Below are 14,131 nucleotides of genomic sequence, written 5' to 3'. Positions count from 1 at the left end.
ATAACGTAACATATTTTTAGGGACGGAAGGAAGAAAGGGTAGCTTTTCCCAGCAAATTTGGCATGCCATGCAGTTGTAACCAACGGAAACGCAAATATCCAGATCGTAATATGCACCGTGCGAGGCTGCAAGCTGCTCTCGCTGTGTCAAGACTCCAGTGACCTCACGTCAACGCTGGGCGTTTGGGGTGGTAAAAAGCGGTCGGACATACCTCTGATGCGTCCTTGGCAAGACCGCTGATTGGCGACAACAAATTTTCAAGGCACAACTTTGATTGCACAATCAGCGCTGGTTTTATAAAACAGTTGTACTTTATACTTTGTAAACTCTAAACTACAAATAACAAAATACACACGGTTTGTAACAAATCTTTATGAGAAAGGCTAGTGGTCTGGCTTAGTAAGCATCATGCGTGATATTCAACAACCTTCTTTTTTCCGGTCCGGTTACGGTGCGACCGGCGAGCCGGGTGTGACACGAGTTGGGCTGAAGACTCGCTTACAACAAAGTCTGCGCTTGGTAGGGTCTCTCGCCATGCTGGCCTTGGCCTTACACTTGGGCTGAACACAGGCGCATTTGCTTCGATCAATTTGCGCATTACTTCAGACGAATTCGTTTCTGCTAGGATAGTACGAGCGTTCACTTATCTAACTCTTGTGCAATCTTTCCGATGTGCAGTGTTAAGCTTCGGAGGTCTGGCCTTCACAGCCTTGCACCATGACCAGCATTCATGGATCAGGCTATTGTTTCAAGACTGGTGAGTTAAGCCCTGTGACGCGATAAGTCATCTCGCACATGGTCTGCTTCATAAACAAATATAGATAAACAGTAGATACCCATCGCGCCTAGTCTATTTACGTCTGGATATATGCCAAGCGCCCATGCGCCCCGTCAGACTTCTCCCGGCCGGACGACGCCACACCGGCTCCGACCGCGCCGGACCGTCGACGCCGACGCTGCGACCTCGACGGTAAGCAGGCCGGGCCACTGGCCTGAATAGAAACCCGCGTCGACCCTGCACTGCTTCGCTCTTTCCTGACGCCCAGAACTCAGAATGTGTTAGCAATTATTCTGTGGCTCCAGGCGCTCCGACCAAGGTCCACCGTCCAATTCTTAGTGCCGAATATGAAGGACGTGAACACAACGGTGTGATGATATGACTGGCCATGGGATAAACTGGTCGCGTGTGACATCACATAGAGTGGTCGCGTTCTGACAGCACACGCCGATGTCCAGACTAACCTTCCTAACGTCGGGGCCACACATATAGGTGCCAGGACCGGATATGTTGATTCCGGTGCCCGGGAGATCCCTGTTCTGAAATAAGCAGTCTGGCGTCCAGACTAAACGCGTTGATGTCCAAAATAAACTGACGTTGAGCATAGATGTGCTACTGCAGGAGCTAAACATACTGATGCAGGATAATGTAAGCCGGTTGCAACCGATTGCAGTGCATAATTTCTATATAAGACCAGAAATGTATTAGAAATGCCACCATGTGCTCTAGTTTAATTCCACGAAACATTTCACACATAGTTACTGGAGTTAACGTGGCACTGGCACAACGATAGTAAACGTATTGCGGGATTGAATGGGAGTCATATGTAATACTTGCGCAATAACCTGTCAATGGACTGCGACCTGCATTTCACTGACGGTGTGTATTGGCCGTTCGCAAGCAGCTCGTCATATTCCAAAGGGAATTGTTAAAAAAATCCGGTGCCGGCTTGGGCTTGAACCAACGACCTCCGCCATATAAATACAGCACGTCGCCAACTGCGCAACTAAGACTGAAAGGCACGTTTCGTGAATTCAGAAAGCTCACGGCGTGCCGTGCGGGAAAACCCTGGCATGGCGAGGCACATTGGTTCCCCTAGGTATAGATCGGTCCGTAGATCGGTGTATGGTGATAAAGCAATCTTTCTTGTGGCGCTGGGTCCATTAAAATCGGTTAGGTATTGGCGATAGTCAGCTTTCCTAGAAGCACACTTTGAACCCGTGAAACCCGTCGGCTGGCAGGAGAAGTATGCCAAGTAGCGGTTGTACTGCCAAGACACTTTGCTGGGCTCCGATGCTGATGTGCCTTGGGGATGATGACGGGACTGGGCTGATCGATGTTAAGATTGAGCAGCATGATGTTGACACGAGGCAGGATCATGCAGAGATGGACAAGTGGAGGCACAAACGTAGAAGAGGATGGAGGAAGAAGAGAAGACGATGTGTGAAGTGAATGCAGAGAGAATGCGAGAAATGGATGCAAATATGTGGATAAGGAAAAGCAGGATGTGGGGTACGGACAGGATGATGTGCGAAACATGCAGTGTCATGTTGGACTAAAGCGACTGATGTTGAACTCGACGGACTGACACAGAAGACAGGTTTCGTGAAGTCCACGGCAAGGCTCGTCACGGAAGAACGATGCATCATTTTTGGGACAACCGTGGGGATCTTGTACTGACGCCTGACGGGTCCTGACGTCATGTCCAGGAACATCACCCAAATAATTGAGGGCAAGAAGTCCACACAGAGAGTTGTATTTGAGGCCAGCCCCAACGAGTTAAACGAGTATTTTGTGGGGATGGGCCTCCGTGTTGCTGGTGAGGTTTGAGCCAGGAGGGCTCCTTGTGCTTCCATGCCGTCTACCTATGACTGGCACCTGTGCCTTTGTTCTGGAGCACATGACTATCGCCTCTCTCCGTCCCGTACTCTTCTATGCAAATTCAGGAGCTTGTGTGGTTGACGATATTTGTATTAGGGTGACCAAGATTTGTTTTGAAATCATACGTCACGTTATCTCTTTCATTCTCAGCACCTGTCTCACATCCTGCGAATTCCCCGACTCCTAGAAACATTCCATGGTACATCCCATTTACAAGTCTGGAGGCCCATCAGATGATTCGAACAATATTTGGACATCTGGTTCCGCTCCCACTGTCCAAGTGCAGATATTGGTAAAACGGAATTTATAGTCCGTGGCTCCCGTTAAAATCACCGAGGCGGGGCTCCCATTACTGCTGGGTTCCGCGAGGACGCAGGCCTTGAGTAAGGACGCAGTGACTTGTGCCGGTGCATTGCGTGAAGAGCCTAAAGCACCTCACCTGGGCTCTCACGTACCTGACGCCGTGAAAAAAAATGCAATGGTACCCTCGTCGGGCTATCCCACGTGCATAATCCGATCCTGCTTATGTTTATGCCTACCTTGATTAACGCCTTGGTCCCCTCGCACGTTCGCTATTGCCTTCCCGTCTGCGGCAACATATCGGAGAAAAACACGCAGCGCCTCCGAAATATCCTAAACTCTGCAGCTGCACGTTGCCTCCGGCCGTCGCAAATTTGACCATATCTCGGTTGTGGGGAGTGGTCTGGCCTACTTCCAGTCAGCTCTTCCAACAACACTATTGAGTTGCCTCACTATGTGTCACACACACACACACACACACACACACACACACACACACACACACACACACACACACACACACACACACACACACACACACACACACACACACACACACACACACACACACACACACACACACACACACACACACACACACACACACACACACACACACACACACACACACACACACACACACACACACACACACACACACACACACACACACACACACACACACACACACACACACACACACACACACACACACACACACACACACACACACACACACACACACACACACACACACACACACACACACACACACACACACACACACACACACACACACACACAGTATGTGTCACCGGCAAACTGCAAGCTCTTGCCCCTCCCCCCCCCCCCCCCCAGATACAGGACAACGTTTCTCTTCGATCACGCTCTACTCATCGCATCACTGATCTAGCACTTCCGCGCGTGGCAACGGAGGCGGGTAGGTGGCGCCTCCTGTACAATGTAGAACAACTCTACATCGCTTTGCCTCACCATGTCACTCGTGTCTTTTAAGTGTGAGCTTTTAGCTGAAAATTGATGAATATGTGTGTGTGTGTGTGTGTGTGTGTGTGTGTGTGTGTGTGTGTGTGTGTGTGCATGTGTGTGTGTGTGTGTGTGTGTGCGTGTGTATGTGTACTTAAGGTGCGTTTTGTATGTGCGCCTTTGATGCACCACTGTGCGGTCGTTGCCACGAGTGTTCTTTTTAACATGTCTCTTCTCTTAGTTTTATCGACTTGACACTCAGAATCATTGGTTTATGTTGTAGAGTGTTTTAAACCCCAATACATACTGCCATACTCTCAAACTATGTGTAATAGCCAGCCATTACTTCAGCCTATGATTAGTTTGCGACCCACCACGTAATTGTACCTTTGCTCTATTAAATTGGCATGCTTGTGTTCGCTGGAAGTTCAAGCGAAGTGTGAATGAATGACAGTCATTATGGAAGGGACAAAATGTCTTCATATTTGACCTACGTACGCAACACAATACACGGTGTCGAGTGGTGCCATTGCATCTGTACGTGCGCATCATCACGGCACACAGCACGCATGTCATGACGCCCGTGAGTCAGCATCTTCCGCATAACCCCCAGGTCCACTTTGTCACCTTCCGCTTGATCCTGTTGACTAGTCGGGTCTTGCTGCTGTCAAGTTTCGCGGCATACCAGCTGCTTGAGGATGCTCCACATTGATCCGACGGGTTAATCATCGCACCACACGATGTTGGGTATATTTGGAGGGCTGCCTTCCTTTGCGATGTAGGGGATCTCATGGTTGTCCATGTGTGTGACGGTATCTCGTTGGTAGTGCGAGTTGGCCAGCACTGGCCAGAGCATCTAATCTTTCTTGGAGTAGTGCACGTCCAGGAATGGCTTTAAGTGACGTTTCACACACTGCTTCAGGTACATTTCGCGGTTCATGCGGCCGTTCTCCATAAAGAGGGCCTGATAGATAACCTTGCGTTGATCCCAACCCTCCCCATGGTACAATGTGCGACACTTGGTTACCGAATTGCTTCACGTCATAGAAATATTTTCAGAGTGCGCCTTGTTCTTGCCTTATCAGAGCCTATACGGTCTTGCCATCCGTGTAGAATTCGCGACCTCTGAAGTATTCAGAGCCTGAGAAACCGTGGGAGGCTTCGTTATCCATCATAATGTCTATCTACCTCACGCATTTAGAAGTCCAGGTCGAGCATCCTGCATCTTCTCTTTATCTTATCATTTGGCTTCTTTGCCCCTAGTGACGCCGGATGGTGGGCGTTAACTCTCTTGTATTATGGCAGGCCACACTCGTGAATGACGATCACATACATACATGTGAGACTTGGAGATCTTGTGCTAGGTACCTCCGCCTCCATTGGACAGTTCAGCTCTGTTCTTCAACTCTCTCTTTGGTTTTATGAGGTTGTATTTCGCCTTTAACGGGTTTCGATTACCTCCAGGGTTTTTTATTACTGTCTGACCGTTCTCTTCTTTGTAGCATCATATATCATTTAGCCCTCGAGAGATCTTCCAAAACATAGTATTGCACAGTGAGCGTCTTCCCCTTCCTTGTGCTGCTCATGAGATTGAGCAACTCTCTCAGCGTGGCTCATTCTTCCGTTTGCAATAACTGCAAGTTTATGTTTCTAACAAAGGTTTGGAACCAATAAGAATCAAATTGTACGTATCTTTAAGCCACGACCAAAATTACGTGCCGTACCGTTCATAACATGAGCAACATTTATCATGAGCCCATGTCGCAAGTTCTGCGGGGCACACGGGTGTTACCGGTGCAAGGCTGGTATCCTCCAGTGTGAAGCATGTCATCTCGGCGCAGTCACCCCGGTCTCATCCACTCAACTGTGTCTCCGTCCAGCGCCCGTCCCGAGCGAAATACCGCCACGTCATGCTGACCAGGCGCGATGGCAGTAAAACAGCGGCGTGCGTCCGCCTGGCCGAGCTGTATATTTTTCGCATGACCTCGGCCGCTCCCATGACGTGACGGCTCGGTGGACTTGCGTGAGCGTGATGAAGTGATGAATAAAATTGTAGCAGCGTAAAGACCCAATTATGTTATTATGGCAAAAAATGAAGACACTGGATGAATTAGAGCTTGGGTCACAACTTTGCACGCATGTAACTAAACATGATCCCGTGGGCTTAATTAACTGAGCATGCTTAGCTGTTAGAATGTTCATTCTAATGAAAAATGTTAGCTATTTACCATCTCAAATATCCATGACTTCCATATTTTCTTTCCTAGAACATCAGAACGTCATCCAGTGGAGAACCATCTCCTATGTCGCGTAACATCTCAAAAGTAATTGAAAGCCACCAATGCATTCACAGAATATCGGAGCTGGTCTACTAGTTTGTGAGATAATTCTGCATCGGCAGGTTTCCACCACACTTCATTTTAACCACCGACTATTAACACCTAGACAACATGTGCATGGCCAGTCAGATCTCATGAATTCACTACCTAATCCTCAAATTTTCTTCCAGTTTGGATCGAGCTGAGGCCTTCGCGTGATATCTGACCTGACCGCCGCCGTTCTGCGGCGACCTGGCACGGTATGGTGGCGACATCTGCGAGCGATGCGGGCAACCACGATGAGCTGAAGGGTGGGCGGCTGCTGCGCCAGGTGCGCTCACGACGTTTGATGTGTGTGATGAGCTTATGATCTGTGGCGGATCAGGCTGTCGTAGATCACATCAAAATGACATCACAATGTTACCAATGATGAGGTTATTGTTTGAGTGCCCACGTTTTAACGCATGGGCATAGCAGAAAATCTCAGTATGCGTACTGGTGTTATATCCTGGCCAGGATGCTCGTTTGACATCATAGCACCAAACATTTCTGACCGCTGGATGATTAATCGTCTGACTATTGACCGTCACGTTACGCACGTCATGTCACGAGCACATCACGGCAGCGATCGTCATGATAGACCGATTGTCAGTCCTGCAAGGATCTAATCTATCTTGTGCACTGCAGCTTCCTTGTAGCACGCGCCAGGGTGGCCAGCTAGATACCCTTCGCTCGGGTGTGGGGGGAGGGGATCAATTTGACCCCCCCCCCCTGAGACCTCGGGAACGAAAAGAGCTAGAGACACTAAATTTACGGAGTGTGTTGACCTGTAAGTGAACGCACTTGGGCCAAAGCTTCGGGTTCCTAGGTCATGACCTTCGGGTCAAAAAAGATCAAACTAGGCCGAGTTCCGGGTTGGTCTCCCAAGTGCTCCCAGAGCCTAGATAACCGTTTCTAAGCAAAATGTCACACTCTCATTCAAGGTTAGTGACCTTGTTTGACCTTTTGAAGGTCAAGGCGATCAAAATCATACAAGATTGCTTTGAATTTTGCATTTGACCAAGCGACAAAGGTTACGCCAGGCAGTATGTTCCTAAAACAAAATGTTAACCTGGGTCATTTTAGGTCAATAACCTATTCTGACCTCTAAGAAATCCATGGAAGATGTATAATGCGGTTCCTGCTGTCAATCAACTCGAAATGAGCGCCAAAACTATCCCATACAGCAAGCCCGGGACTAACAAAGCAGTTTGGTTTTGACCCTGGTGGGACCTTTATTCCTGACCTTAGATCAACGCAATTTGCTCATCCAATAGTTGTGTCGCCTCAGAAAGCTTCTAAGAGATGTATGGCTTCGTGTAACCCTCCGTTGTTGGATCATGTTAAAGGATTCCCTAGAAATTGCCTTCGCTGAAACCATGATCTGACTTTGACCTACCATAGATCAGCAACCTTACACAGTGCATCTGAATTGATGACGCCAAACGATCCGCTATGCAATTGTCTACCGGTGTGCAAAATTTGGCGCGCCTAGGCTGCGTCGTTCGGAAACCATTTTAGAATCACCTTCGGTAGGTCAATTTGAGCCCCACCCGAGCGCTTGTTAACCTCCGATCATTCAAGGGTTGGATTGCCCGCAGACTTTGATCTAAAAAAGTTCCGGGCCGCCCAAGAAACCTGGCCATATGTAGGCTGCTGCAGTGAAAAGGATATCCTTCCATTTGGACGCACATGCGTATGGATCGGAAGCTTCATGGTGCCCAGCCGCTTTTGATTTGGTATTTATACGACAAGAGCCTTGGACCGCGTCTCGACTTATAAACATTGTGGGGATCAATGGCCCTGTCTGAGTTCATTGTGCACATTTCCGATTGTCTGACTGTATGAACTGCCGCGGACTGTTTGTTTCAAGGCGTCCCTGGAAGTCAAGGGGCCGTGAGCTGGGAGCGAGAGCTCACTGCGCGCACTTGACGCATGCTCGGTCCTTCATGAGGCCTTGACAATCTTGACAATCAAATCCTTGACAACCATTTCGGCGACTTAATGTGGCTTGTTTTCTTCTGCACCGGCAGCGCGTAGTTCGTGATGGATCATACTCGAGAGGAAGAGCGTGTTTACCGTCGACGCTTCGTTATGCCCGTTGCCAACAGGTCTTGATCGGGGTCACAGTGGCTTCGTTCAGCGGGTGCCAGGGAGCACACACGACCGTGCCGGCCGTCCTGCTGCCGCAGCTGATGACGAACGGGTCGGACATACCTCTCACAATGCAGCAAGGAACCTGGTTTGGTGCGTATCGTGGGCAGCGAGGGGCGAGGAGTGTTGTGCTGCACGCGAACTCGAAAAGTCAGCATTGCCACGCGTGCTTTGAGCATCGCTTGCACCCTGTCAGTGTCGCGATGCAGTTCTGAAAGCCAGCGAAAAGCTGGGGAAGAGCATTGTATATATTTTCACCACTCCGCCGTCATCTTCCAATTTCACATGCAAAGCGGTGCTCTGAATGCGCAGGGCACGTGGCTTTGAATTGAAAAAGTTGGTGGTCGGTGTGGTCACCAGTACCGCGCTCAGCAAATTAGCGTTACAGCGAGCGAGCGAGCGAGCGCACGTTTATGTGTGACAGCCAGTGCACATCTTTTAGTAAAACGCTGCGACTTTTTATTTCAGCCAGCATGCACTCCTTGTCGGCGCTGGCCGGCTCCGCGCTGGCCGGTGTTCTGGTCCACCACCTCGGTCCGCGGCGGGTGCTGCAGCTGCAGGCGCTACCCTGCATCGCCGGCTGGCTGCTCATGGCACTAGCCTACAACTTCCCCATGCTGATGGTGGCCCGGTGCTTGATAGGCTCGTCTTGTGGTGTAGCCATGAGCGCCGTACAGGTGAACCGGCGGTGACTATGCATAACACGATTATTTACTACATATATATATATATATATATATATATATATATATATATATGCATATGTGCATATAGATATATGCGTATGTGTGTCTGTGTGTGTATAACTGTGCAATGTATACCGTCTAGAGAAGGACAGAATTGTAGTAAGACTACGATGGCACCTAAACAATATCTTTCTGAAGACGTGATTGCATTTTGACTCAGACCGGGACGTAACTAAACACAAGGGTCCGATGATTTGTGGTTCGGATCCCGTTTTTAGCATAATTAAAACGAAAAGTAGCTGTAGTAAGTCACTCGCGTTTATCACGTGAAAGAGAGCTAAAAATCGCCGGAAATTGATCGCGCAGTCCTTACAATGGCTAACTTCTGGTTTCACTGATTTTCAAAGGTACACAACTCTTGTTTGTGAGCTCTTGAAGTGCTCGTTAAAAGAAGTGTTGTTGATTTCAATTCTAGCATCTCGTAGCTGTGCGTTGAAACGATCCCTCACTGTTCTTTTTATTTCGCTAACGTTTATAGAGGTTTTATTTTGTGGTGATAGGCTGATTTTGTGCTAAGGGTAGTCGTCCTGTTGCCCGACAGACCTGGCAAGTTAGGTATCATATAATTTTTTTCTGGTATGGCACCTGCTGTTCAGCCGCGCCTTACAATGGCAGTTTATATCTCCCAGTGGACATGTGGTTGGATTAAACACGCTCTTGGTGAGGTGTTGTGCAGGGGTCTTCCACTAGACCATGCTACGCATAGGGCAAGGGCAAGGGCATGCTACGCATAGGCTTGTTTTGCTGCTGTTGTTACCCTCTTGGTTAGTACATCATCACTGTGATCGACCATAGATCTGGTAAGGACCTAATGACGTCACGCATTTCGCCCCGGTTGGCCAGCAAGGAAAGGAGCGGCTTGAATGGGTACACGTGCTATTTTGCTATCCTATAAGTTGCAAATTCCCTCAAATTTTGAAAGATTTTCTTCAGAGGCATGCTAGGTTTCATTCAACACGCGCTCGGGTGGGGGTCAAAATGACCCCCCGAAGGTTTTTCAGGATGGTTTCCGAACGGCGTGGCACAGCCGCGCAACATTTTGCATAGCTGTAGACAAGTGAATAGCAGATCGTTAAGTATCAAACATTTAGGTATAAACATAAGTATCAAACATTTATCAAACACAAATACCTTGTAAATTCGCGGACCTATGGCAGGTTTCAATCAGGCAGGTATCAAGCCATGGTTTCAGCAAAGTCATTTTCTAGGGAATCGATCAGTCTGATGCAGCAACGAAGTGTTAGACGAAGCCATGCATCTCTGAGATACTTTCTTAGGCAACACAAATATTGGGTGAGCAAATTACGTTGGCCTAAGGTTAGGTATGAGGGTCAGACTAAGGTCAAAACCATTCTATTTTATTTCTCTAGGGCTTGCTGTATGGCATAGTTCTGGTGCTTACTGAGAGTTTATTGACAACAGGAACCGCATTGTTTATCTTCCAGGAACTTTTTATAGGACAAAACAGGTCATTGGCCTAAAATGACCCAGGTCAACATTTTGTTTTTGGAGACATACTGCCTGGTGTGATCTTTGTCGCTTATTCAAACGCGAAACTCAAAGCCGTCTTATATGATTTTGGTCACCATGACCTTCAAAAGGTCAAACGAGGTCACTGACCCAAAATGAGCATGAGACCTTTTGCTTAGATACAGTCATCTAGGTTCTGGGGGCACTTTGGAGACCAGCCTGGAATTTGCCATTATTTGACCTTATTTGGCCTGAAGGTCATGACCTAGGACCTTGAAACTTTGACCTAAGTGAGTTCACGTACCGGTCAGCACACCCTGTAAATTTGGTATTTCTAGCCATCTTATTCCCGAGATCTCAGGGAGTTAAATTGACCCCCTCCCCTCTCCCGAGCGAAATGTATCCAGCCGGCCACCCGGGCGCGTGTTAAACGTTCAAACATAACGCGGATACGTGCATTGATTTTCAAGATGTTTACAAAAAAAAAACTGTGGAAGGGTGCAAATTCCGCCCGCTATCAGTCTGTAGCAGTCCATGAGCATTGATCAGTCCGCTACCACGCTGTGTGTCACGTTTCAGGTGTATCTCGGAGAGTCCTCTTCACCCCACATCCGTGGTCGGATGGTCTGCATCAGCGGGCTGATGATCTCACTGGGCTTGCTAGTCAGCTATGTGAGCGGCTTCCTGCTGCCATGGCGCTGGGTACCCGTCGCGCCGGTCATCGTATTCATCATGCCCAACGCCATCGGCTTGTTCTTCGTGCCCGAGTCGCCGTACTGGCTGCTGGGGCGGAATCGGCGCGAGCATGCGCGACAAAGCCTGCGCGTGCTGCGCGGAGACGATGACGTGGCGGAGCGGGAGTTGCAGTTGATTACTGCGGCGAGCAAGGCCCGCCAGAAGCCGCTCACCATGCGGGAGCTGGGGCGAGAGATGCGCAAGCTGTCCGTCCTGGCGCCGTTCCTCACCATCACCGCGCTCTTCGTTCTGCGGATTATGACCGGCGTGGCCACTGTGATGACATACGCGGTGGTCATCTTCCAGGGGACGGGCTCGGCTCTGGGCAGCTACGAGTCGGCCATCTTGATCGGATGCGTGCGCGCGTTTGATTCCGTCTGCTGCGTGTTGTACGTCAGCGACAGGTTTGGTCGGCGCCCTCTCCTCATGTTCTCCGGCATTGGCTGCTCGCTTGCAGCACTTGGGATGGCCGCATTTATCTTCGCTCGTGACCAGGCGCCACTTTGGCCCGGTTGGCAGCGCATCTCATGGCTCCCACTCCCCCTCATCCTGATGTTTACAGTTGCTTTCGACTACGGCTTTGCGCGCACTGGCTGGGTAGTGCACTCGGAAATTCTTCCCAACCGGATACGCTCGGCGCTCTCCGGCGTTACCCTCCTCATCCACAACCTCTCCACGTTCGTGTCCGTGTTTTCGTTCCCTTACATCCGAGAAACGCTCACACTGGCCGGCTCGTTTTGCATCTTTGCTTTCTTCAGCTTGCTCGGTCTCCTGCTAACCATCTTCTTCATTCCTGAAACAAAAAACAAACGACTGGAGGCGATCGAAGCCTTCTACGTTAAGCGTTTCGGCGGCCACCAGGCGGAGTCTTCTGATGTAACCGAGTTTGAAGTAGTTCAACGTCAGAGCGAATGACGTCTTTCATCGATCGTGCAATGTGGAAGCTGATTTACTTAGCAGACGTTAGGTCATTGCAAGTTTTCGGCGCGTTGTGCCGTTTAAGACGACACATGCGGCCCGCGTAATCACCGATCAGTCAGGGGAGACACAGCTCGAACTTTGCTCCTTTCCAGCTTATCAGCAAACGGCCGCTCAGGTTGCCACAGAAACGGCTGCCTGTGATAATTTCTGGGTTCAGTAGGCCAAGATAAACGTAAAACGGAATGATATTTTGTTGTGACATGTACTGTACACCTTAGAAATATCAGGAAGTTTTCGATTTCACTATTTAATGGAAATAAACCTAAGGTAAGCAAGAAATGCAGCCAGTCCTTGATCTTCTAGTTTTCAACGAAATTAGTTCAGATTTATAATGCTGGCATTTAGATATCTTCGATTACCAGAAGGTACTGGTTAAATGACGTCATCAAACAAACATTGGTTACATTGTCAATACCCAATGTTTTGCAGCTATGCTTATAATCACGAGTAAAATGGCATATATATATATAAGGTGAAATGGTTTATAAAAACGTCAACTACTATCCACAGCAAGTGGCTGAGGCAACGGTTGTCAAGGCGTTTCTTACGCACCCTGTTAGGCAGTGATCTTTAGGGGCTCTGGGCACGCACACTCCGAACAAGTTAGCGGAGGATGACCTCACGGAAGGCGTTCGCTGCTGGGTTGACGCGCGACCAACTCCGAAAGGGGGAACATATGTGAATGCGCGTTGTGTGTAGCATGAATATGATAGACGCGAGTGTGATTTCGAATGTGAATGTGTATGAAGTGTTCAAAGCTCATCGTGTGGAGAGGAGGGCACTGTTCCCAGTGATATCCATGACACCTCTGGGGATTGGTCAGCACTTCTGGGGATGACGACTTGAATGCGTTGTACTAGCAGGAGCAACGGCTTTGTCCAGATTCTACGGCGCACTGAAGAACGAAACCTGTGTTTAATAGACATCTTTGAAGGCAATGCAGGTTTTACGGGCCGCTATCCGTGGGTTGGTTTGGATTCGACGACGTCTAAGGTTGTGATCTACGGGGTCAATGAAGGCGGCGGGTGACGGTGGAGTCAGGACATGATTTCAGGACCAGGCAGGGGCGGTAAAAGTGTATTTTTTGTCGCCGACCGAATTTATGGAGGCAAAATTGTCGCCAATAGCGTAATGCGATACATATGTCATAAAATGCTAATGACGTGCAGGCTCAGTTACATCATTAGGAATCAGCCTACCACCGAAAGACTTTCATCACCGTGATTTTCAATATCAGCCACACAACCAATAGCTCAATTATACAATGTCCTTCAACTCATGGCAGGATAAGTGCTGCTACTAAGAAAGCAGACGCAAATGCCCTCGCACAAATCTTGGCAGCTGAAAATTTATATGATAGTCAATGTTGTAGTCCATGGGAAGGCCGTGCAAATTGAAGAGTGACGTGGTGAAGTAATTGTAGGCGATAACAGAGAGGGACAGGGGGTACAGGTTCCATTGCTATCTTCCTTTCACCAATATCCTTACTTCAAATAGGAGATTTTGGGGGGATTTGGTCCAACTGTCCTATGATTTCAGTAAAAGGTTGGCATTCGGTTATCTCTGAGGAAAATGCTGGCTATTTCCTGATGATAGCACCCCTACTGCGACAAGAAGACTCTGGAAGCGATTCATTCTGCAATGCTCATTTGTGTCCATATTTTCTCCACACTTGTGATATGGCACTGCGCGGGCGCAAATGTGGTATATTTACTTACTGTTGGTGCTTACTTTGAATATAAAAA

The 14,131-nt window shown here is 48.8% G+C and overlaps 1 protein-coding gene across 1 annotated transcript; it reads left to right on the top strand.

Annotated features, from left to right (window-relative positions):
* The first annotated feature begins 914 nt into the window (after positions 1–914).
* LOC119108556 (facilitated trehalose transporter Tret1-2 homolog) lies at positions 915–13,318 on the top strand. Its single transcript, XM_037232144.1, has 5 exons — positions 915–970; positions 6,453–6,592; positions 8,412–8,547; positions 8,923–9,131; positions 11,250–13,318. The coding sequence occupies exons 2-5, from the start codon at positions 6,524–6,526 to the stop codon at positions 12,318–12,320; spliced, it is 1,485 nt and encodes a 494-aa protein (XP_037088039.1). The 5' UTR covers positions 915–970; positions 6,453–6,523; the 3' UTR covers positions 12,321–13,318.
* Positions 13,319–14,131: the final 813 nt, after the last annotated feature.

The sequence above is a fragment of the Pollicipes pollicipes genome, unplaced genomic scaffold, assembly GCF_011947565.3.
Source record: "Pollicipes pollicipes isolate AB1234 unplaced genomic scaffold, Ppol_2.1 Scaffold_6686;HRSCAF=7923_pilon_pilon_pilon, whole genome shotgun sequence".
Taxonomy (NCBI): domain Eukaryota; kingdom Metazoa; phylum Arthropoda; class Thecostraca; order Pollicipedomorpha; family Pollicipedidae; genus Pollicipes; species Pollicipes pollicipes.
The sequence above is the reverse complement of the archived record's forward strand: the minus strand, read 5'-3'. Positions and strand labels throughout refer to the sequence as shown.